The following is a 25,928-nucleotide window of genomic DNA, read 5'->3' on the forward strand; positions in this document are numbered from 1 at the left end:
GACCAACAAATTGAAATTCAGTGGTGGGTAAGTGCCAGGGGTTGTGGGGAAGGAAGGCAAGCAGCAGCAGCAATAACCCCATGTGCTGACCTGTGCCAACACAACAGCTCTGGAAGCCATGATGATAAGCATTATAGGCCAAATCTGGGATTGGGTTGTCCAGCCTGAGAGAAGCTCCTCAAGCCAGATGATCCCCAGACTGTACGTTTGACACCCAATTCAGAGACCTGGAACGCAGGTCTCCCCCAAGTTGCCCACCCCAACTGCTTAGCTGTGAGGTCACGCTGGTTTTCTAGCCCAATTAATTTTTCCACGAGGAGTGGAGGAACGTTGACTAGAAAGACAGAGCAAGTAATTTGCCACTTCATTTCCCTCCCTCCTCCTCCTCAACTTCCCAGTTAAGCCAGATGGCCAGGGTCCTAGCCCGCAGGCCTGTCAGCAGTAACAGAGCAGATACCTCATAGCCACATTCTTTAGAAGTCACTCCCTCCCTCCACCCAAATTGTTTGTGCCATGAGAAGTAGCATTCAAAATTCAAAGGTCATAATGTGATCAAGATAGCAATAGCCAATGTTTTTGTGTTACAATAGCTTCCCATAGGGGGGATTATAACAACATAGATATAATGTAACACCTGGCAGTTCTGATAACTGCTTTCAGGGAGCGGCTGAGAGAAAGGACACTATGTGGAGGAAGGAATACATTCTGAGTGTTACACTGTCTTGGTTCACCTTTCCCTTATGCCTGTGAAGACTGACCCGTCTCAGAAGTGGATCTAGGCCTACTGACCTATAAAATCAGGAAAAAAAAAAAGGTCTGGTAGCAATACAAGTTTCCTGCCCTTATCTGGATGTCAAAGCAGTACTAAAACCTTAGAAGTGAGTGAGACAATAGCATTTTCAGCCCATACTAGTGTCAAGGTGCTTTTATACAAACCTAATAAAGAATTTAGAGAAAAACTTACTGTGAATATTGATAAACTAAGCAAATGGGTGACTCAAGGTTATTGTTAAGACATGAACTAATTCAAGGGTGGCCAACCCATGGCACACCTCTAGTGGTACGGGCAACCTCTGTGCAGCATGCAGTAGACTGGGAAAGGAGGAGGGAACACAGTGACGTAAGTCAGGGAGCAATAAGCAGAACAGCATATGTGGCAGGAGGCAAGGGAAGGGGATCCGAGTGGCACTCAGGGTAGGTGCTTCCCTTGGGGGATGCCTGCCAGAAAGGTAGTCTCCTGCTAATTAACTTGTTGTGGTGGAATAATAATAGGCACAAAGATGCACTATGGACACAATTACAACATGATGGCTGCATCATGTTGACATCAAAAGCTGATCCTATGCTATTTCATTCGAAAAACAAACAAAAAGGCAGCTGCAACATGATGGCAGGGCAACAGAAGCTAAGTATCACACTTTCATTTTTGTTAAGTTGGCAGCTTTCCCATTAAGGCCACTACCATCACTGGAGAAAAATTACATAAAGGTCTGAAAAGGAGCCTCTCACAATACTGTTCAAGGGGAAAAAGTTCAACAAGTATGTTCAGGAATGAGAAAACTATTTGGTAGAAAGTAGCTGCAAACCAAGAGAGCATTAAAAACCCCCCACATAAAATGTCTACAAATGCAACCTACTGAAACTGCAGTGTTACTGCTTAGAAAGTATATTACAAGAAACTGACTGCCATGTATGTAGTGAGCTTGTATCCAGCAACATGATACTATGGCATCAGAACAAAACCAGGAGTTCAAGGAAATAAAACCACAGAAAACCAGCAGCCAGAAAGCATAATCCAAGTCAGATCTATGACAATTTCAAGGCAGGCTGGAAAGAATCAGAACAAACCACAGGGCAAAGATTTACCATTGCCCAAGCCAGTCATTTTGTCAGAAAAGCCAGACACTAGTGCAGAAGCCTCATTTTTCTCTTGAAAATACTAGAACTACTCAGATACTCTGAGCGCACACAACAGCATCATATAAAGGAGGTTAACATCACAATACATGGATCATTAATAGAATTTCTCAAGATGATACTTGAGACATTCTGGAATAAAAGCATGCATCTGGAACACTAGAAGCTCTACACACTGGCCAAACATGACTAAGGATATCAGAGATCAGATGCGATACATGTGCAGAAATGCAAGCCAAACAGACAACAAAAATAAATAGCATCCCCAACAGACCCTAAAGCAAAGCAGGAATGGATATTTTCACCAGAAACCATAAACTACCTCATTATTGTAAGTTACTGTTCTGAGAGCTAGATGCACTGAGATCCCCACACTGAGCCTTATTAGAGCAATGAGCATTTCAACATGTCTGGGATCCCAAACTGTACTTTTAGACAATGGAGCTTACACGCAAGTTAATTTGTGCTACATATATGGGAATGGGAATTCACTTGCATTACAGGACTGCATGCAACTAGTCAAATGGCAAAGCCAAAACTGTTAAAATTGCTAAGGCTAGTAAAGAAAGCAGCAAGTAGTAAGGAAAATATAGCACAATAATCTTAAATGAAAAAAAAGAAAAATCACTCCCAAAGGAGGCATTGATAGCAGCCCACTAAAATGCTTGTCAAGAAGCATCCATACTCTTGATGTCTGTAACTCCAGACTTCCCCCACTACATTTGCTTGGATGGAAAAACTGACATGAGCAAGACCAAAGCCTTCAGGCTGAGAAGTTAAAGACCTCCCTGAACTGCAACCAGGAGACCCTGCCAAGATCAGATTACATCCTCAGAACAAATCATGCACTTGGAAGTAACATGTGAACAATACATTTTAATTCATGTAACATTGTGATGGACAGGTATTATCATTCACCAAAACAGCAAGTAAAACATGGAGGATGGTGAAATATGCTGTCTACTGGAACTGAGTCAGCAGGACAAGACATGAAGGCCAGCAAGTGGAATAAATATCTTAAAGCACCACAAAACCCAAAGAGGGCAATATTATCCTGTTATCAGTTTGCACCCGCTTCAACAAATTTCCCACAACATAGTATAGGACAATGTCAGAGCAAGGCATGAACCCATTTCACACCCTCCCCCCACTTCCAAATTAAAATATTTTAGGTTCAAAGCAAATAATGAGATTTTAAAGATGTGTAATACAAATGTTTGGAGCACCTGCTAGGAGGAGCATATATAAACAGATTATAGCATAGACATTTAATTTTCTCTCTCAGATATGAAAAGGGAATGTTAGTAACATCTCAATAGGGCTGTTATAGTTGATAATATATAATAAAGGTAATGCCTAGAAACTGAGCGCTCAGATTTCAAGAGATGCTTGCTGAAAAATGACTGTATACATGGAAAAAGGACCAAAGTATAATTGTTACACTCCTCTGGAGCACCCTCTTTAAATGCTGCATAGCAGTGAGCAGATGTGTTGGATTTTTTTTAAATTGCACGGTCAGTCACCCTTCAAATTCTCAGCCAAAATTTTTATCTGGCTCTTGTCTGTTTTAGGCCTTCATGCAGTATAATATGTTGCTCTGGGTTTGGTGGAGGACTTGATATCATGCATGCAGTTTTCACCAAACCCGTCTTCATTCAAGTACACAGGAGCAGGCTGCTCATTCAAGGATCTGTTACTGCTCAGTCTACTAACAGGAATGGTGTTCTCACACCAGGGCTGAAAAAAGGGAGGGACGTAGTGTTGGTGTGGAAAGAAATAGAAGAGGAAAAGAAATTAGGAAAGAGAAACCTATAAGAAAGCTCACAATGTGGAAGTAATCAGGTAAGACTGATAAGGGCAAAAATTAGACGGTGCCCAACTGGCATTTGTTCATACTATGGAGTATTCTTAGTGCTTCGGGTATTGTCCTTGCTGCGAGTGAGAGTTTGAAGTGGTGATTTTCCAGTCATATGCTCCTCTGAGAAGAACCAAACTGCCACGCGTGGCTTCATGCTAGGAGAAGCACAGTTCGCTCCAAAAAAAGTGATACAGTTTTGGGCCAATGATAGGTAGGAAGCCTGGCTTAGTCAATAGATGATCAACAGCCAGCAGTAATGTGAATTCAGGTCTTATTAACTAAGCTCATTTAAACAGAAGCCACTATATTAACTACTTGCAACCATTTAGTTCTCCTCTTCCTATTCTCTTTTTCTAAGCGCACACAGCAGTTCATGGAAAGATTCCATCAAATCAATAGCTCTTAGGAACTTTTAATACTTCTAACTAGATTTACCCTTTTCCTTAAGCTAAGCCTGCCCACCATCACTAATGCTTAAACAATAAAAATGTGCTAGATTGTATTCAACAGACACTGAATCTACATGCTTGAAAAGACGGGAACTGCAGCTGTTGGAGAGGAGTCTCTTGGATGTTAGTTTTGGTGCAGGTGTGCAGACATCAAAATCTTTTGGACAGTCAAGTCGTTTGACCCAGCTTGTAGTTGCAATGTCCCTTCTTAAATGGCAGAACAGGACTGTTTCCATTTCCTTGACAGAATCCAAGTGTGGTCAAAACAATAATGCAACTAATCTGGAAGATCTAACCTTTCTGTCATTTTAAGTAATTATCGTACACAATAACATCTCCTGTAGAATTTCACAGCAATGCAAGCAACCAAAACACTTTCAACTGCCATGTGTTACAAAGGGTCAACTGGAGAGCATGGTGATGATCTCTAACTGCACCTCACATTTACTAACGGTAATGAAAAGTAAAGAACAATACTAGTCTTAGCAAATTTAAATGCAAGTTTTCCAACAGCAATTGTTTATCAATCACTTTCAAATACCCCCAAAAGTATTTGAGAGGAACACATACCTCATGCATTCCTTTTGCTTTTTCAAGTGTTTTCAGTAAGGGAACCTGATTTCATCTAAAATATGAAATACTAGTGAAAATAAATCCTTATTACTTTAGCACTTTAAAAATAACAAACTGAAGAAAACTTTAGTTTAAATTTGTTTATTGTGGTTACATTGTTTTGAACATCAATAAACATTGCACCAAAGTATGGGTTATTTACCCGAGATAGTCCAGTCTTGACAAAAAACACTGTACTGGCTTGTTCATAGATTTGACGATTTTTACCACACTATCTTATTAGTGATTGTGGTGTTTTACAATCAAATATTTCACATGTTCTCAACTGAATAATGAAATAGAAAGTACTGATGAGCTCTCTCTACCCTCAAAATAAAATCAAAACGTACCTTCCATCTGAAAATAGTTAACACTTTTAAAAAACAATTCGGTAGGATTTAACACAGAAAAACTTCTTCAGGCAAAAGTGATACTTCAAAAGCTTTCTCATATTCACTACAGATTCCTGATATTTCATAATGATGTTAAACTTAGTTTCTTATTCTTAAGCAGCTCCTTAGATGTAGAGGAGTCCTTCTAGATAACTTGAATAAAAAGAGATATCATGTTTGAATACTTTATAATAAACCAAACCAGAGTTTTTCCTCAGAAGTTGTGCAATTAAGTTGCTTGAAGTGTTAAGACTTTTCCAGCTGAAGAGTATATCATTCTAGAAACCGTACGCTGATGACAAGCATTTAAGAATACATGATCCAAGGACACACCTGCGCTTCTACACTCTTAAGGATGAAAAGCTTATATTTTGAAGTACAAGCTTAATCATGGTAAAGTAAAAAATCTAGAAACAGTCACTATATACACAAATGATAAGTTAATCATGTTAAATCACTACAGAAATGGGCAGGTGTCCAATGGACTGCCCATATCTGAACTGCAATGTTCCTCGTCTACCCCCAGATAAATACTGCGGAAGGTTATGACATTTAACACAGTTCCAATGCTAAGGGGATCTGCGTCTTCAACAACACAGTCTTAAAAAGGGCTGTGTGCGCGCGCGCACATGCTTACACACACACATAAAAGCTCCTCTTTCATAGAAAGAATTAGTTAACTTTTGTGCTGATCTGAAATAGGCTTAGCACAAGCTTTGTTTTCAGACATTAATTTCAAGCCACTTATTCCCATTAAAGTGAAATAAAGGAAAGAGACGCATAGAATTTTAATGCAATCACTTCATATTAACCTTACAGCACAAACCCACCATTTGACAGACGTACGAGATGTCTCTTCTTGAGTCCACGAGGTAAAGTATGTAAGATGTACCATACCATACCCACCAAAGCTCAGTCCCTCAAACTGGATTTTAAACAAACATTAACAATCTATCAGGGTTCCAAACACAAGTTGGTAAAATAAAAATGAAAATAAAAAACCCGATTAGGAAGACTCTGGAATGCTTACATTGCATCAGAAACAAAAAGCAGAATGGTACCCCACAGAAAGAGGTTATATTAAAGGTGCTTTTTGGAAAATCCCTAAATGAAAAAAAAGGTTAGTAGCACAAGCAGAGCTCTCTGCCCTCACTCTTCCCTCTCCAAAATCCTAGCACAGCCCAAATGCTCGCAGTAGCTGAAGGGAGAGCTATGGAAGAGGAGACGCATGTCCCTCTTTCGTTTTTAAATTCCTTCTATAGAAAAGGTGGGCTCTTTATTTTTTATTTTTGAGTTGTCCATTTCCCACTGAAAGTGGGAAATTCATCGCTTGAAATGTGGAGACATAGAAAACAAGCACTTTGGTTCAAAAGAAAGGTAGCCAAGTAGGGTACAGCCAGCACTTCGCAAAATTTCTTTTTTTTCTGCCCTATATGGAATTATCCTGAATATTTTAAATTTGTCATGAAGTACTTAAAACCTGCATAAAGCCAGGGCCACTGAGAAAGAGGAAAGGAAATTCAAACCACCACTGGAGAGCCCTGATCATTTTATGAAAAAAATAAAAATAAAAAAAGGTTTCTTTCATTATTATTATGGAGAACTTCACAAGTGCTTAAGTGACCTCAAAGCCCCAATCTCGCCAATTTTCAAAGCTGTTTTCACGTGCCATGAGCATTTTACCCCTTGACCAATGCTTTCCCATTTAAGAAATGAGAGGAAATAAAACAAGGCTTTTAAAGACTGGTGTTTATAAGTTTTGCCCATTGCAGCAATGTAAAGTGCACAGACAAATTCTGTTCTCATTTGAATCCAGTAAAACAACTCAGCAATAACATTACATTTTTCCAACAGCATTTTTAGGGCTTGATAGTAAATCCACTGAAGGCAAAAGATTGTGGTTTTTGACTGAATAAACCCTGTGCAATTTGTGGCTACTAGAAGGAAGAACTTGTAAAACAGCATCTTAACATTTGAGGAAAACCTCAGTCCAATTCAGTTCAAATCAAGTAGATTTGTAGCACAGCCAGAAACTGCACTGAATATTACTAGCATGCCATGAAAACAATATGCTTTGATGAGGCTGCTGCAATTTAATTCAGCTTTGTGTGTGGCACACAATGCACAGGTAGGTATGGGCTGACAAGGCCTCCCTTTTTCAAGCACAAGGGAGGATCCAGGTCATCCCTGTATTTCCCCATTATATACTGATGCAAATTACACACCAAAGCTTTATTCCAGTTGATTTAGGTTTGATTCCATTTATGCTACTTCAGGTTAAGAGCACACAGCTCAAAAAAAAGGAATAAATGTCTACCAAATGTGCTCTCTCACTGACAGCCTGAAGGTAAGAATTTGCCCCCTTTATATTAGACAGGGGGATCAAAGTAATGTGAAAGAGGCCGTAAACATTTGATTTCCAATATGGGAGGAATCCCCTGGTGCAGGCACTGCAGTAGATGCCATAAGGAATTTTTACAAAAGTGCACCAGCAACGGGAAGGACAAAAGGTAGCGCTTTACCCTACTGCACTGTGGAGATTCTGGACACTGCTGCAAAACGTAAGGCAGTCTTGGGAAGCCATCGTAATCCTGAGGGCCTGCCCAAGTTATCTAAGTAATAATTGGGGCCTCTCTAGCCTGCAAGCAGGCCCAAGTTTAAAGAGTGGCTTAAACCACCTTAGTCTCCACTCTCCCTAACCAGCAAACAGTTCCAGATGCATCCTACCTCTTTCTGAAGGGTAAATTCATAAGTCTAAACCATGAAAATCCATTGCAGTTAATGACTTTGGGATACTCAGTAGGGAAACACTGCCAGCCAGCTGCTTTGGAGCCAATTAGTACACCTGTGGCACAATTCGAACCTGAAACAGTTTACAGGATTGGATCGGAAACTGAGGAACAGCCACATGGCAATGCTTGTCATTTACCCCAGTGTGCTGTGCTGGCTGCACTCTGCACTACAGTATTTGGACCATAAGCCTCACCTGTAGGCTCGTACCTGCTGAAACCTCACAATACAAAATTCTGGAAGGCCCTGGAGTAGGACTGATTAAAAAATTAAATACTTCATTGTCTCGTAATTCAATTCCCTGAATGTATTCTGCACATACTTTTTACTGGCCTATAAAATGTGCACATTTACCTGCATCTCAATGCTGGCTCTCCTCCCTGCCCCGTCCTACAAAGCTCTTTTCTCAGCCTTCCCTGCACTGAAACTTGATGTGGAAGGGTATAGCCTGTGAGTAACAAAAACCATACAAATACCTTGAGACAATACTGATTTTAAAAAGTTTAAGCAACAAGCCCATAAAACATTTTGATTGCTGTATGTTAAAAACTGTATGAGACTCAAGTTAACATGAGCAGGTGCTACATTTACCTTGAATAGACACTGTCTTGTTTTTTTGTGGCAAAGTATGTGTTTACTTTTGAGGAGCAACATTAGGTCTTCAGAGTCCCCAGGGCTATTAATGTCTAAGATATTTTCTATTTTTTGTTTGAGAAAGAGCCACAGTTGTCTGAGGCAGCTGCTCTTCCATAAAATGGCCTACAATGAATTTGAACACTGGTCCACGACTGCTCTCATGTGGCTGATACAATCTATTTGGCAGCTTCCATAAACTTTTTGGCTTCTTTTTAAAAAATATAATTTTGAGACTAATACAAAAGGTCTATGTTTAAGGTAAGATTTCTCTCTACGGTACTGCAAATTTGCAGCTAAAATTCCACCTCTGTGTTGCCATCTACTGTCTCAAAGTTGCTACTATCTCACAGGCTGATCCCAGATGCCTTTTTAAAGAGTCAAGCTAAGACAAGCAAATTCAGAAATACAATAACGTTGCTGTTTGTTTGTGCCAATCCCACAGAGCTAAACTGTCTTCTTTAGTAAGACTTATGGTACCAAAGTATAAATTTAGCATCTTCAGTAGAGGTCTTTCTTCATATTTAAACTGAGGATAAATGGCTGAACAAGAAATCCCATCTCAGTGAGATGGAACAGTGCTCTTCAGGCCAGGTCTTCCATGTTCACCTCAGGCAGTGGTTCACGCCAATAGCAGAAGGAGCTGAATTCTGGGCACGCAAAGGCAGAACTCTGTTCTTTATTAAGCAATGGGAACACATGTTCCACAAGCTCACTTAGTCTGTAATACCTATATTAAAACAAAAGAAAGAAAAAAAGAAAGATTATTATTCTACAGTCTCGCCCTCACGTAATTGTAACCAAATAGCAGCTTTAGAAGTCTATTCCAAAAGCCTCCACTCCAAAGGGCAGCACTCCTCCAAAAACTATTTTTCATTTTACTTTGTCAGTTTTATTTTCTTTCTGAACTTGTTTCAGCAAATATCTGAAGCTGAAGATTTCCAGCAGGGAGCGTTTTTTCCCCTTCTTACACAAGTTCCTTAGGATTCTGTATTATAGAGTCATTGTCACAGTAGTTACTGCCTTGCCTGAACCACTTTTTTTTTTTCCTTAGTGAAACTCTAAAAGTGGCCTTACGAGGATTTGTTTCCCTTGGTCCGTTCTTGGATCAGTTCACCCTTTGGGTTCACTGTAAATATCCTACAGTCTGGAACTCCCACTTGCGTGTAGGCATATACATCCTGCAAAGAAAAAAAAATAACAAAGAACTGGCTCAGGAAAAAATGATATGCTTCAACTTTGAGATTTCTTTATGTGAGAAAAAGCAAAAGACAAGGATTTTTGAGGTTCATATTTTTTACTAGACCAACTGCAAAGCTGGGAGAGATTTTGAACAACTTTCAGACAAAGTACTCTTCCTCAGATTTTAATGGATTCCTGACAAAATCCAAAATCTGTTTTTATCAAAATGTATGTGCATGCCCTGTATCTAGCTCTTTAGAAAGACCAAAGGCCAGAGAACAGTGACTCTCTAGCAGAATGCTCATTTTATAGAATAAAAAAGCAACACGTTTTAGGAGTATTCCTTCCTAATTCAAGATTTAAGTGCCCATTAAAATGGAGAAAACATTAATTAATAAGCAAAACGAATGCGTGAATGTGCAGAGACTCTGGACTGAGTAGCATGGAATTAATCAACTTTCCCTCTTAGAGTCTGTGGTAAGCATTATTATATATTCCGGTATTTCTAAAATGTCATGTCTCTAATAAGGGCCAGACTCTGAAAACGTGCGTGTGTAAGTAGCTTTGCTCACATGAGCAGTTTTACTGACTTACAGAAGTACATATGTACATGAAGGGTTCCCCCCAACCATGTGTTTGTATGACTGGCACTTAAATATCTATTAATTTTTCCTTTGGTCTAAAAATAATTGTTTAGTGCCCTTACTCAATTTGTAAAACAGACAATAAAACTAACATATTGTTTCAGAGTATACATCAACCTTTTTGCTCGCCTCCAAAAGAACAACAGAAGTTGAATCTGACTTATACATAGTCAACTTACAATTCAGCCTCCAACAATACTAATTTTTGGACTTGCAATATTTTTGTGCATGCAAAATACCAAATTTCAAAAAAAGAGGTCAACCTTATTCTGGTATTTTTAGTTAGTTTAATCCTTTGGGTTATTTGATCCTCCTGTGGGACTTTCTAAAGGGAATTTATCTGCAGTTAACTTAAAGTAGTCGTTTTCCCTAAAAATTGAACCAGAAATTGTTCAGCTTCAACTTGAAGTTGACATATGTGGGGTCAATTTGGTATTAAAATTATATGCTATTTCCCTTGCTTCACAAATTAAGTATTAATAGAGCTTTTAACCCTTCAGTTAGAAATGTGAAGACTTACATTGGGCCTGTTTCCAAAAGCAGCATAGAAAGGCTGTTTACTTGGTGCAAACAGGTTCTTGATATCATTCAAACACTCAATTTTAAACTTCTCAGGCTTCTTTTCTATCACTTCCCTAGAATAAAATGTGAACAAATCAGTGAATCTAGAATCCCAATTTGAGAGGCAAATTCTTCCTGTTCAGCTGGTGTTTGCATTTTCACAGTACATGGCATAACGCAGTGGATGTAGTTTTTCTGGACTTCAGGAAGGCCTTTGACACCGTCTCTCACCCCATTCTCGTTAAAAAAATTAGGAGATTGTGGTGTCAATGTCTACACAGTTAGATGGGTTGCCAATTGGCTGGAGGGCCGCACCAAGAGAGTGGTTGTGGACAGGTAATTTTCGACCTGGAGGGATGTGGGCAGTGGGGTCCCCCAGGGCTCAGTCCTTGGACCCGCACTGTTCAACATCTTCATCAGCGACTTGGACGAGGGGGTGAAAAGCACCTTGTTCAAATTTGCAGATGACACTAAGATGTGGGGAGAAGTGGGCACGCTAGAGGGGAGGGACAGGCTGCAATTTGATTTGGACAGGTTACGGGGTGGGCGAATGAGAATAAGATGGGATTCAATACTGACAAGTGCAGGATACTGCATCTAGGGAGAAAGAACCAGCAGCATACCTACAGGCTGGGGAACTCCCTTCTCATCAGCACAGAGGCAGAAAAGGATCTTGGAGTCATTATAGACTCCAAGATTAACATGGGCTGCCAATGTGGGGTTGAAATCAGGAAGGCTAACTGCACCTTGTCATGCATCCACAGATGCATCACGAGCAGGTCCAAAGAGGTGATCCTTCCTCTCTATGCGACACTAGTCAGACTTGGAGTACTGTGTCCAGTTCTGGGTGCTGCACTTCAGGAGGATGTGGATAACATCGAGAGGGTCCAGAGGAGGGCCACTCGCATGATCAGGGGTCAGCAGGGCAGGCCCTATGAGGAGAGGCTATGGGACCTGAACCTGTTCAGTCTCCACAAGAGAAGGCTGAGAGGGGATCTGGTGGCTGTTTACAAACTGGCCAAGGGAAACCAGCAGGTAATGGGAGAGTCCCTGTTCCCCTGAGCACTACTGGGAGTAGCAAGGAATAACGGCCATAAGTTGACTGAGAGTAGATTCAAGCTAGATATCAGGAGGCACTACTTCACAGTCAGGGCAGCTATGATCTGGAACCAACTTCCAAGGGACGTGGTGCTTGCTCCTACCCTGGGGGTTTTCAAAAGGAGGCTAGACAGACACCTTGCCGGGGTTGTTTGACCCCAGCATCCTTTTCTGCCCATGGCAGGGGACCGGACTTGATGAGCTATACTCAGGTCCCTTCTGACCCTACCTACTACGAAACTATGAAACTGGAACTACCAATTCTATACATGTTGCTGTTAATATGAACAAGTCAGACAAGCAGATTTTGCATCTGGACTGGTAAATTTTCATGGAACTGCTCCAACTTCAAAAGATGATTAAACCAATTAAAAGTGACAAATGAGAACATATTAGACAGATTCCTAGTTCTACTCCCACCAAGGTCAATAGAAGTTTTACCAGTAACTTTAAGCAGGAGCACAACTGGGGCCCTTAACAGTTGCAGTTACCATTAATTTTATTTCTTAAAATGACTTACCCAAACAAAAAATTATTCCAGTTGTTCCAATGTGATTGTGTCAAATGTCAGCCATCTGAAATCCCTTGCTGTTTTAACAGCAAGTAACCCACCCTACCTATATGTAGGAATCACCAACATAAGTATACTGTATACTCAGTCAAAACCTGGGAAATTCAGATTAATATATGATATTTAACTCTCCAAATTCTGCAGCCACGCTTTTCTGAAAAGAAGTGTATCAATAAGTATAGAATCTTACATGAACTATTATTCACAGGATGGAAGGGGGGGAAGTGAATAAGCCTCTCCTTTTCTAAAATTATATTTCACCTGTTGTAATATAATACACCTTTAATACATGTACATGATCATGTTTCATTGCCAGAGAATCAACAGTGGTCATGATAAAACTAGAAAGTCTCTTCAGCTTGCTGGGGTAAACCTAAGGTGCAGAGGATATTTGTTAACCTTATATATTGGCTAATGCAATTTCTCAAACTTCTTTCCTCTCTTCCCCACTCTGCATGTAGGAAACTGGCAACTGAGTACTTATGCACTTACCTATGAAAGGCAGAGAATAAGCTGCTGGGGGACAACATCAGGGGGCCTCTGGGTAGGATTGTTCCTTTGTCATTCACCCAGTGTAAATACCCTCTTGTCATATCTGCCATTCCAATGGCACGGGCGGAGCAATACAGAAACTTATAGCCATTCCTAGGAAGAACATTCGACTTAGTACATATTCCAGCTAATGCAATCTTTGGTCTAGATAAATATTGTATTATGGTAGTGCCCAGAGGCATCAGTCAAAGGTAGTGACCTTTGGGGTGAGCGGTACAAAACAGAGCAGGAAGAGAATTCTCTTCTGTGAAGAGCTTACAATGATTTAAATGCAAGACTTGAAAAGCAAGGTTAAGAAACAAACAGCAACAGGGAAAGAAAGCAAGAGTAATGCTACTAAGACCACCTTGTTACACTGGTTTGATATGTGCATAACCCAGTTCCCAGTTGCTTAAAATTTTTGTTTAATTTTGTAAATTAGCATCTACAGCACTTTCAGAAAACCTTTATTAGTTACAGTAGTTACTTAGCACTATGTAATTGCATGCAATGCCTCCCATATTCAAATGTTACATGATTTTACCTTTGTTTATGGACAAAGATTTTTAGTACATCAGGCCAAGATATGCAGCTCAAAATGAAAGGAGCATAAACAACTTTATAGTAAGTTTGCAAAAATTTTCCTACTGATTTAAGCACAGTAACTTTTTTACGTGAAAAACTGAATTTGATTATGCATCTGGTTACATGTATAAGCCATATTAATTTGGGCTGTGCGAAGCTTTGGTCACCGATTTGATTTGGTGGGGATTCGGCCTGATTCGGTGGCCGAATCCCTGAATCCAAATCAAGTCAGAAGACCTTTTAAATCTCTCTGAATCGAATCAGAACCCTCCAAATCGATTTGGAGAGATTCAGTGATTCAGACATACACACAGCTTTATGGTTTTTTTTGTTTTTTTTTTTTACATACCTCGAGGTACCAGGTGGCTCGTGAATGCTGAGGCAGATGGAGCATCCCACGGGAGCGTGGGGGGTCACCAGTGCACTTGGCACAGTCCCATAAGTGGACCAGAACCACTTCTGGTCCACTTTCAGGTTTGATGTGGACTGTGCAAGGACCCCACCATGGCTCGGTAACTGGTGCCTCCTGGGTCGGGGGGGGGGCACCTGGGGTCCCCCCGGGGCTGATTGCCAAGCCAGGGGGTGCAGGGGTGGTCCCCCACGTGCTCGGCGGCGGACCCAGACGTGGACCGGAAGTACTTCTGGTCCACTTCCAGGTCTGCCACCACCCCACGTGCTCCATCCACCCCACAGTCTCAGCATTCACAAGCTGTGCCTGCTATCTCGAGGTACATAGAAAAAAAATATTTAAAGCTGTGTCTACAGCCAAATTGCTGATTCTCTGAATCAGCATCAAATCTTCAGAATAGGATATGGCCAAATCTAATTGGGACAGTGACCCGAATCAATTAATCGAATCACTGTCACCCAATTCGGGCCAAATCCAAATTGAATATGGCCCATTTCACACATCCCTAATACGCATTAGTTTACACTGGAGGTCGGCAATTATTTCAGCTCGATGGACACTTAACAAGTTTTGGCAAGCCATCCATGTACACGCACATACAAGCTTTCAGAAGATATTATATAGTAAAAAAAAAAATCAAACAGCTACTATAACATTTTATTTCAAAACATATTTTTGTCCATTTTATGTTTTCTGAGTAGCATAGAGGCAATTGCATAACAGCTCAAAATAAAGTTTTACTCTCTGTGTGTGTTTGGGGGGTGGGGGTCAGAGTGTGCATATGTGGGTGTGGGATAGGTTGTGGAGGCAGGGGGACATGGAGCAGAGCTCCCCTGTGTAGTGCATGTGCATTCCCACCCCCTCTCCCATACGGCACACAGCTGCCCCTGTGGCACTTCACAAGAGGCTGAGCCCTGCCCGCTCCTGCCCACCCCAGCCAGCACACAACTTGCAGGCGGGGCTGCTCCCAGTGCGGCTCCAGCTGCCTGGGTACTGCTCAGCTCCCCCCTGTTCCAGCGGCTCTTCCTCCTTCTGTCCCTGCTGTGCCACTCCAAGCAGCAGGTAACACAAGGAACCATGGGGACATGTGCTAGGCACCACATGCCCAACTAGGCAGGGGGGGGAGCTGCAGCCAGATGACTCCTGTCTCAGTACACAAGGATCCAGCTCCAAGCCGCCTTCCACCTGCTTGGCCGCCTGCAGATGGCTGTTTATTGCACCGGGCAGGCAAAGCAGATGGAAGGCAGTCAGATGCTGAAGCTGGAGCCCAGTGCACTAGGGCAGGAGCTGCCTGGCTACAGTTCCCCCCCCGGCTCAGAGCAGCACAGCAGGGGCAGGAGGAGGAAGAACTGCTGGAGGCAGGGGGAGCCTAGCAGCACACAGGCAAGTCAGCTCCACTTCAGCTGTTCTGGGACCAGCCCTATCAGGAAGCTGTGTGCACTGGCTGGGGCTAGTGGGCACAGGTGGGACCATGGCATGAGCTGTCCCTGGCAGGAGGAGGCAGGTTGCAGAGTGGTGTGGGGGCAGCCACAGGCCAGATCCAGTCAATTGGTGGGCGCTAGCCTGCAGACTGTATCCAAACAACTGGTGGGCCAAATCCAGTCCACAGGCCATATTTTGCCCATTGCTGGTCTATGCATATGTACATTTTTAGAGGTATGGCTATAGGAGCAATTTTTTTGATAATACCTTTAACTGGATCAACTTTATTTGTTGGGAGAGACCGCAGACAATCTTTTGGGCACAAAGTGCCCTTTAAGTGATAATTTAGTTGATAGAGGACAGAACTAGATTATTTTGACATGAAAGAGAGGTCTAACTTAAAACAACTAAATTAACATTTACTGAATTATATGCCAGTGATTCCCAAATTTTTAAAACTCCAGTTGATTCACAGTTAGATACATACTCATTGATAGAATGGTAGAGCTTTGCGATGCCTTGATGGGTCCAGTCCTTGCCAAGCTGTGGGAGAATCTGTCCTAAAGCATCAGACCTAAAAACAAGAACAAAGATCGTCACAGCTTATCACACAACTTGGAAGGTTTTCATTTAACACGTGCACCTGAATCTGTCATTTTGCAATGAATATCTGCAGGAACTTTCAAAGCAATTCTTTGACTTATGCATTAGTGAAGCGTGGGCCAACATTTTGGCATGAATGCTACAAATTAAACTGTGTTCTTCCTGAGTGCCACTCCCTCTCCCTGGCCCAATCCACCACTCAGCTTTCAGTCCTGCCCTGGGCTCCTTGCCCAACCTGCTGCTCTTCTTTCTGGGTCCTGCTGCATCTGCCAGTATCTTGCCTGATCTGTCACATGCCACACAGAGGCTGCTCATGCTATTTGTGATGCATGTGCTGCAAGTTGACCACCACCACTGCTCTAGTGGGTGCAGCAAAGAACTGAGCCACACTGAGGTTCAATATACCCTGGTAGACTTGTTTCCTGTCTCTAGCAAGCTGCTAAATTGATAGAGAAAACAAGTTATAACTATAATACAGATAATTATCTGAGCAGCATTACAACATTAACATTGCTCTTCTGCAACATGCATGATTATTGGAAATGGGAACACAAATTGCCTCAAAGCAGCAAAGACCATTGCAGACCACGCTTTTTAATCTTTTTTTAGTATTCAAAAGTGTGCCATAAATAATACAAGATATAAAGGAAAAACAAAAAATCCCTATGATACTTGCTTGGTTATTGTGCCATCAATATCAGATATGATGATCTTGTCATTCCAGTTCCACAGATATATAGTTCCAGCGCAACGGCACGTACCTTGATACTGGGTTGTAATACTAAATACAACATCATTAGGGCCATCTCTGAGCTTCAGTTTTGCCTTTAAAATAAGCCAAGACAATCAAATCAATCAAGAATACAGCTCTGTAAAGATAATTTCTAAACATCTTAACTATACAAAATGAGTAGGAGGCTCTTGCAAGTCAACTGGACTTGATCTTACTAGCAAAGTCGAGTCATTATTGCTTCTCCAAACTAAAACCATTTCACAAAAATTATAAAGCTACAAAAGATATAAAGTTACAAAAGATATCTGTCTTTTGCTTAACAGATAAATGATCTCTGTCATTTTCCAACATCTGTGATCTGCTAGTAAAGGAACATGTCAACATTATGTAACATTCTAGATCAGCAATTTTTTTTCAAGTAAAAAGAATACAATTAAAAATCCAATAAGCTTCTGAGCACTTCCCCAGGAAAAAAAAAAAACACACTTACTATGCCTTTCTATTCTGCTCATTTTCATGGATGCAACTTGATGCATAATTATCCTAAATTAACTAAGCAGTCATGGAAAAGAAGTGTGTGTGCAGGTTCTTCTTTAAGTTTAGTTGTTTGTTTTTTTTTTGAGGGGGGGGGGCAGGGGTTGTTTTGGTTTTTGCTTTAACACCATAGTTACCTAATCCCGCTCAGAGCAAGACACCTCACCTCCTACTGCCCTGCAGCCTTTGTTTTTAGTACCATAGTGGCTACTGTTACAGGTCCCATTGTGGATACAGATTTAATTGATGTGACCTTTTGCTTGAATACATCATCTCTCAAAGAGGGACAGAGATGGAATTTAAGTTCTTGCTTTGTGAAAAGTGTCAAACATCTGGTCTAAAAATTGTAAATAACTAATATAAAAGGGTGGTTTAAATTGACTATATCCTGTCTACTAATTCAGATGTGTGCTACTGGATAGTTAAGAGTTTGATATTGGAATTTAAAAAATAAAAGTGCAAAGACATGCTAGTTGGCAGTGTTCTAATATAGAAATTTGACCTCATTTTTATGCATCTGTAATACAGTTTTGGAAATTGTATTTGATGATTTTTCATCATAAAACAGAACTGCAAAGTCTTTTGAAAGACTGCAAGGAATGCAGCAGTCTTAAATCCAATCATTCCTTGCCTGAAGTGCTATATATAGTACCCTAATTAGTAATTTTAGACCTACTTTAAACTTACAGTAACCAATGTGCTTGAAGATAGGGAAAGAAATAACCCTAGTTAAGAAAAAAGATAAACCTGTATTGTATCAGGGATTCTACATATAAGAAGGACAGATCACTTACTATTTGGTCTGAAGACAATCTAAGTGACTTCTTGTAAGAGGTAGTGTTGCCTTGGCTTGGATGATCCAATGGGGCAGAATCTATTTTTAGGGATTCTTTCAGTTCCTGTGACCCTTCATCACTAGAAGAATCATCTTCTGTTGGCCTAATGTAACAGCAACCAAAATAAAAGTAAGCCACAGAAAATGCTTTTGTAATGGCTTAAAATACACGTGTTTTATTAAGTGTAAGACTAATTTCAGGCACTGAAAGGTTTCTGCTTGTGTTAATGCTTCAGCCTTGGCCTAGAAGAAAATTAATCATTGAAAAGCAGTGCTTTAATCTGCAGTCAAGTGTGTACAACGTAAAAAAAAAATACTGCCCTTTAGTAACAGCAGAACCTTGCGAAACCACACTTATACCAATAGAATAGGGGGTGGGGAAAGCCATGCTTATGCCAATAGAATAGGGGAAAAGCCTAGGAGCATAAACTAGTACTAGCAAAGTCCTGAGACAAGGCTATTTACAGTTGAGTTGACTCCTCCCTCCTTATCTAGGTAGGGACTTGCTGCCATCCATGAACAGACACAAAGTCTAGTGTGTTTGGTCTGAAGTTGAGAAAGCAGAGAAGATTTGTACCTTACAGACTAACCAGCGAGTGTGTACATGTATCATAAACTTTCATGAGCCCAAGCTCACTTCATCAGATGATCTTATGAATATATAGCTATTGATATAATCAACTATGGTTAGTCTATAAGGTGCAAATCTACCCTGCCTTCTAGGGACTTGGTACCAAGTTGTCACTTCTACTTTGGTATATCTATTTCAACAGCAAAGTGGAAAAGAGAAATTAGGAAAGTACTTGTGCTTTGCTTTTCAAAAAATTTCTGCTGAGCACTAATTACAAATCTTAGAGTTAGGCTAATAAATTTCACAATACAATATATTTAGGGCTCACCTTTTAAAATTAATCTGTGTAAAAACAGAATTTACATTTCAGATTTACAGGGTAGGCCTGCTACCATGGTGCACATTTTCTTAAACCTTTAGTGCACAGATAACACTCACTCTCATCCCTCCTAAAATCATGGGGAGAAGAGGAAGCCACAGGGTGGACTACTTTGTTTGCCAGCATCTTGACAAGACTGCAGTTTTGTGCTGGTTGCTACCTCCAATTAAGTTCTTATGCGATTCATTCACTACATTTAATACTATTTTTATTGTTTCAGTTTTTATGTTACAAAAATGGCATATGGTGCAAATCAATGAGAAGACATTATTATTTTACAATGAGAAAGTGACAGACAAAATTTATGCAGAACCCTGATGTGTTTTAGGAAATAGTCGTAGAACTTGTTTTATTGACACTTTCTTGCTGAAGTATTTGCCAAAAAAATATCTGGCTTTATTTAGTAGTTCAGCAGAAATGTTTCTTCCCACAGTAAATTCCTACTGAATTCTTCTAAAAAAAATTACGAGATGCTATCGAGTCCGCAAAAGAATCTTCAGACAGGAACACACCTACTATTAACTTGCTCTTTTGTAGTTGCTGGCAGGTCAGTTGTTCTTTGCGCTTCAGATTTTCCCTCCTTTGTCTCTGGGAGCTAAAATCAAGAACATACCAACATTTTAAGCATCTTGAATTAACAAGAACATTTATATTCCTGGCCCACATAACTAATGCTTATATAAGACTCATAAATGTACCATCCATATCAGGTATTCATGCTCATTATACAGACTTTTCATAAGATCTTCTGTAATAGATCATATACACCTCAAACATTTTACTTTTCAGAGCAACAGGAAAGAATCTGTAGAATAGAGATGGAGAACTTCCAATTTAAGTGACTAGTGCTAATTGGAAACTCCCTGGTATGCAACTGATGGCTAATACCATGCAATAGATAAGCCATATTGCTTATACCAAACTAGAAAAAAAAGAACAGTACAAGGCAGCAATAGTAAGTAGTAAGAAGGTGTTCATCCATAATTGCTACTAAAATTCAGCCTGGTTAGTAGTACTCAAAAGACAGTATGTGGAATGGACCTACAAGCTTTGAAGTGGCCCTTTTTTGGGTAAGTGTTGGGACACACGGAAAGTGGAAAAAAAATCTGGTGTTGCTACTGCTTACTCTGTACTTAGCAGGGTTATCAAGCTAGCTCCTTGTATAAAAATTACATATATTTTTTTAAGAATTAGACAGAAAAGCATTATATAATTAAATATTCCAAAGACAGGAAGGAGGCTTAAAGCCAATCTAATATGACTAATTAAAACTGTAACACTGCAATTAAGAAAAGGACAAACCAACTGACAGAGCAGTGTCCACTTTTCTATTTCCTTGTTATTTGCATAGATATTCTCAGATGAACTGCAACTTTCTACAAGCTGCTTTGAAGACAGTTTATAATGTAGAGTGAAGGCTCCTTAAAATAATGTTCACATGATAATATTTTTAGTTATATATTATTCTCTAAAAAAAAAAACCCCTCAAAAGCACTTATGAAATTACATAATATTAATACATAATAGAATATATAACTTTACAGCACTGGTTGCCAGAGACCTGATCAGCATGTGTGGCTTGATGCATAAAACTGAATTTGGTTTACTTCACCATTAAAAGATACAGTCAAATTACCTGTTTAGCCATGCTGTCCCTCTTGCGCCAGAACCACCACCTTCCAGATTTCTTTGGCATCTTTTCTTTGACCCAAGACTCTATTGTAGCCTGAAAATAAGTTTAGTTTGTATTTAATGTTCTGAATAGAATTAACTAAAATATAAAATGTAGGGTTTTGTTTATTTGCTTTTATTTTTACCTTGGGCAAACTTTTCTGGAACACCTGCAAACTGAGGATCATTGGAGCAGCCAATGGCCAGTTATAATACCTATTGAAGAGAGCGATAAGAAGTTATTATTAGAAACATTAAGGTCAACAGCTAATTAAAATTAATGTCTGAATTTTGTCATGAGCTACCCATACCAATGTGCAATGTGAAAGGCAAATACTTCTACTGCACACAGCTTAGTCAGTGACAAATGCTGCAACACCTTGCTTCAGAAGAAACAAGCTGGAATTTAATCAGCAATTTAAAGCCATTACTCATAAGGGCAAATGACTATAAATAACAATTTGAATTTCAGCTCAAAGATATAGCACCTGTAATGCCCATTACTGCAGAAACAAGCAAAACAAAAAGAATTCTTATGAACTAATTACACAGGGAAAGTTACCTGTTGTATATCCTTATTACCAGATTAGGATTGTCTATAAGTCCTGGGTTTTCAGCAAATTCATGGTAAGTAATAATATGTTCCATGAATTTTTCTGCAATACAAGGACATTTTATCAATTCAGTTAGAAATTATTCTTTTTCTTCCTATCTTAAAAACTTTGCATTTAGTTTGCATATAGGAAAACAGACTTACTATCAAAATTCCTTTTCATTTGGTTTTCAATTGTCTTTGCTGATCCTCTAATGTCAGCCAAAAGAGATGCTAAAATATGCTCCACTTTATAGGTGACCCATACTGAACTTTTCTGCAACAGTAAGAAGGGCCTCACCCTGCACACCCACTTCACCAGTCAGAGAATGAGAAGTTAGGATGTAGAGGAGTGAGAAGTTAGGAAGTAGAGGAGGTAAAGGCTGATTTAGTGCATAGTGGAAGAGAGAAAACTAAGCTTCTCTGAGTGCATCTTATTTTTAAGAAAAAAACCTATGCGCTGAATCATGACTTTTCTACACTTGACCTAAAGCTAAGTTATTTTATCAGTGTACCTATTTCTGATTATTGATTTCAATCATTAGTGACAATGCAGGTATATTGAAATTCAAGATTTAATGGAGTTCTACTGGAAGAAAGTCCCTGAGCAAGAGGTGGAGTTTCAAACATGTATTTTTTTATGAAGTCTAATTCATATTTAATGTATAATTTATACCACTGCATGACCAAGACATTCAACATATGTATTAATCTTGAATTTTTTTAAATTTAAGCTTCATTGTACAGTCAGAGAGCTAAGATATTATGATAAGCACTTGGAGTAACAAATAAAAAAAAAAGGCAGACTGATCTTTAAAATAAGGCACAGGTTCAAAGTTCATGTATGTTTATGTTCATGAAGGAAAATTTTAAGAGCAAAATGTTAAGAATGTGTGGTTAAAATATGACATTCCATAACAAAGGATTGAACTGGAAAAAAAAGATCAAGTGTCATGAAAAAAATCAGGATTAGTAACTATTTGGAAGAGAGAAAGAAGATGAATCTCAAACTTAAAAACAGGGGATAAGACAGTTCCAAGACAATAGCCTCACCACCCTTCCTCTAACTGCACAAAACACTAAAAAGAAGGAAGTTTATTAAGCAATGAGATAGAAGCAAGATTTTAAAGCTTTACATAGTAGCAAAGCAAGCAATGCTGAGGGAGATGGTAACAGTTATGGTTAAGACATATTATACATAGGTACAACCAGGAGAAGGAAGTAGGTGTCAGGAAAAGTAGATTTGGCTAACATGCTTCACATGAAGGCATATCATCTATCCTTACTAGTAGCTGAGTTTCATACTGTAAATGAGCCTCCAGTAGCCAATTTACCTTCAGCATATAAAATATAAAGCAGATTCCTGGCTCTCATCCTTCCCCACTTTGATCAAAATTAAAAACTAAAAGCTTCTGAAGAAGAGTACTAAGAACCTAAAATAAGTTGTCAGTTGAGTACACCGTGCCTATTTGTTTGACTTAGTTTCTTACATACCTTTAGAGATCTCTCCATTTTCATTTAGACCTCCACAAAGTGAGAGGGTAACATCAGGCAAATCCATAGCAGAATCAGACATACACTCTGTGCCACTATCAGCTGCAGCACTTCCCACTGACTGTGGTGACTGAGAACCAGAGAAAGTATCTGACTCTGTCCACTGCCTGGAACCTGGATCAGAATCACTGAAAGAAAGAGGTTCTATTTGTACAACTGAAGAGATACTTGTACAAAATAGTATTATGAACAGCACATGGTACAAACTGTTCTACTACGACTACATACTCTTATATTTCAAATACTGCATTACAGTACAAAGTAAAGATCTATTACACCAGCATTAGATTTTTTTGATTTTTTTTTTGGAAAAAGGAAACAGTCTCTTTGTGAAACTACTCTGAAATGCCAGACACTTGGAAACAATATTCTCTTTAAACTTAGAATTGAAGCATTAATAGAAAATGTTATTTTCTCTGCCATGATAATTTGATATGCAATTTGTGATAGCAACTTAGTTTTTTTTTACATGATCCAAACCATTTTATTCAAGTAATTCAAAACAACTAAGCTCTAATAAAAATGTACAGATATTTTGCCCAGTGGCTTCTAAATTAATTGGTGCTTGGACCCAAGGACTGGTAATGAAATGTTAAGGCATATCATTAACTTAAAAAAAATACAACATTGGTAAGTCTAATGACCCTTTTCTCCTTCCACTGATATTAAGATAAATTGGAGAAAAAATACACTCCACTTATTTTAAAACAAAAGGTCATTCAAAATTAAGAGAATCTAGCCTTAAGATTGGCCACTAGTCACTGATATAGGCACACACCTGTTTTCATGTCAAATGTTTAAATCCTCTCCCCCCCCCGTCAAAACTTTATAGCTGTTGAAGCAGATACTGACTGACTAAACTCCTTCCTATAACATTTTCCACTATATTTGTTACTTAATAGTTCATAAAGTGCAGAATTTAGTAGTTTACTGCTGTACACAGTATACAGCTAAGTACATTAGATATTAAAGACATGTCTGAAAAGATTTATGTTTAAAAAAAGTGTATTGGAATTGGAATGTGCATTGGATGGTATTCCAGTAGTGAAAAAAATAAAATCCCATTTAAATCCTTAAAAAAAAAGCTGCTTAACACTAAGTTTGAAATTATACCATTTTCTAGTGTGTTCAAAATCAGTTTCCCATATTTGCTCTGACAATCAGAGCTGACGACTCTTTCACTTAAGATTCAAAAAGTCGTAGGACAAAACATAGGGGGCAGTTTTCAAAAGCTGATGTAAAGTTGGGGGAAAATGTTTTTTGCTGTTTTTACAAATAAGTGTAGCTGGCTAAGAAAGACCCATAAGAAATTTGACTATTAAGCTAACATTACTTGGTAGATAATATTTAGATAAAAAATCTGTTGCATATGTTTTGGTTTTGGAAGGGGGGGGTTAGAGGGAGTGGTTTGGGCTTTTTGTTTGTTTTTTTAATATGTTGACCCTGTGCAACATAAACCAGTAGAAAATCTGTTTAGACTAAATCACTAAATGATGCCAATTTATCATCTGCCATTTGGATTCAACAAATACCCAGTTTAGAGAAAATAATGAATTTTGGCTAAGGTATGTAAGTGCATCTGAAGAAAAATGATCACATGGCCAACCAAAACCATTTCCCTGGGACCAGTTCAGTGGAGCTCTAGTCTTGTGCCTTCATTCCATTCTTTCTTCCCTGGATGAAGGAAGAGGCTTCAAAACTTTGCAGGAAAAAGTCTGCATTCTTATTAAACCCCCCGAAACCATTTTCCCTGCAGAAAGTCCTTAAGCCATCAATGTCAGGAATACCTCAAACTCTAGGAAAACAACTTGAGGGAGAACAAAGAGCAAGACTGTGGGCTCTCCTGCAGCCATATGGCTATGATTAAAACCCCAATACATTGGTTGTGCCCAGATCATGCATAGGTTTAGAGCCAACTGCAAAAAATTGTTAAATTTGAAGTTTGCCAAGAATATTCACTCTTGAGGTTCCACTTTCAGAAACTTTTTAGGAAAAAGAAGCATTTAAGTACACAAGCTTTCCTGCACTGGTTCTCCATGCCAATCTGTACTCATGTCAAGAGCTAAGTATGGTAGTGAACTGTTCAAAGCAACTCCAGTCATGGCTCTGAAACCAACAACTGAATTCACTAAGAAAACAATAAGGTTTGCTTCTCTCCATAGTGCAGAATAAGTTTAATATGGATGTACTATATATCCCCAACTTCAAATGTCAAGTTTGAACAAAAAATGTTTTTATCTCATTTAGTTCTCTCACACCTAAAACTAAGCCTTAATATTTCACAGAATCTGTGCAGCATAAGCCTTGCAACATTAAAGTTTAGATAAAACTACCTTTTGGGAAAATAGAGTGCAGCAACTTCAGGTTCCAAAGCCTTCAAGTCATCCAAGTAAATATCATCAGGTCCCTGGTGCTGGCTTCTCTTGTGCACACCTGTCAATTGTAAGAGTTAGTTCATTTTAGGTGAATGTGTATATTAAATGCATTGCTGGTGAAAAACAGATCAACATGAGCACTGTACAAAAAAAACAAACAGGAATTGCTGTAGGTTAGCTGGCCTATAGACGAACACCAGGCTCAGTCTCTCTGACTCGAGGGTGCATCAGCCTATTTGCTCCTGAAATCAGTGAGCAAAGAGCACACCGAGTAGGTGCAACTTATTCTTCAATGGCATTCCTGGTCTCACTTAGGAGGCAAATGTAGGCATCCCCTAGGACACGGGTTGTCAACCAGGGGTACCTGTACCCCCAGGGGTACTTTGGAGAGCCCTAGGGGGTACATGCCGGTGGGTGGGGACAGGTG

The 25,928-nt window shown here is 39.4% G+C and overlaps 1 protein-coding gene across 2 annotated transcripts in view; it reads right to left on the reverse strand.

The window, feature by feature from the left end:
* Nucleotides 1-4,922: 4,922 nt before the first annotated feature.
* Nucleotides 4,923-25,928, reverse strand: part of LPIN2 (lipin 2) — a 61,518-nt gene continuing 40,512 nt past the window's right edge. For both annotated transcript variants that reach the window (XM_006269515.4, XM_019490498.2), the window contains exons 8-20: nt 25,460-25,559; nt 23,067-23,254; nt 21,543-21,636; nt 21,127-21,196; nt 20,946-21,035; nt 19,822-19,904; nt 18,319-18,463; nt 16,934-17,082; nt 16,142-16,228; nt 13,200-13,352; nt 10,998-11,112; nt 9,729-9,832; nt 4,923-9,381 (exon numbers count right to left, since the gene is read on the reverse strand). In XM_006269515.4, the coding sequence (XP_006269577.1) occupies nt 9,237-9,381; nt 9,729-9,832; nt 10,998-11,112; nt 13,200-13,352; nt 16,142-16,228; nt 16,934-17,082; nt 18,319-18,463; nt 19,822-19,904; nt 20,946-21,035; nt 21,127-21,196; nt 21,543-21,636; nt 23,067-23,254; nt 25,460-25,559 (1,523 nt within the window). In that variant the 3' untranslated portion in view covers nt 4,923-9,236. The remainder of the gene's footprint in view (nt 9,382-9,728; nt 9,833-10,997; nt 11,113-13,199; nt 13,353-16,141; nt 16,229-16,933; nt 17,083-18,318; nt 18,464-19,821; nt 19,905-20,945; nt 21,036-21,126; nt 21,197-21,542; nt 21,637-23,066; nt 23,255-25,459; nt 25,560-25,928) is intronic.

This window comes from Alligator mississippiensis, chromosome 3 (genome assembly GCF_030867095.1).
Source record: "Alligator mississippiensis isolate rAllMis1 chromosome 3, rAllMis1, whole genome shotgun sequence".
In the NCBI taxonomy this organism is placed as follows: Eukaryota; Metazoa; Chordata; order Crocodylia; family Alligatoridae; genus Alligator; species Alligator mississippiensis.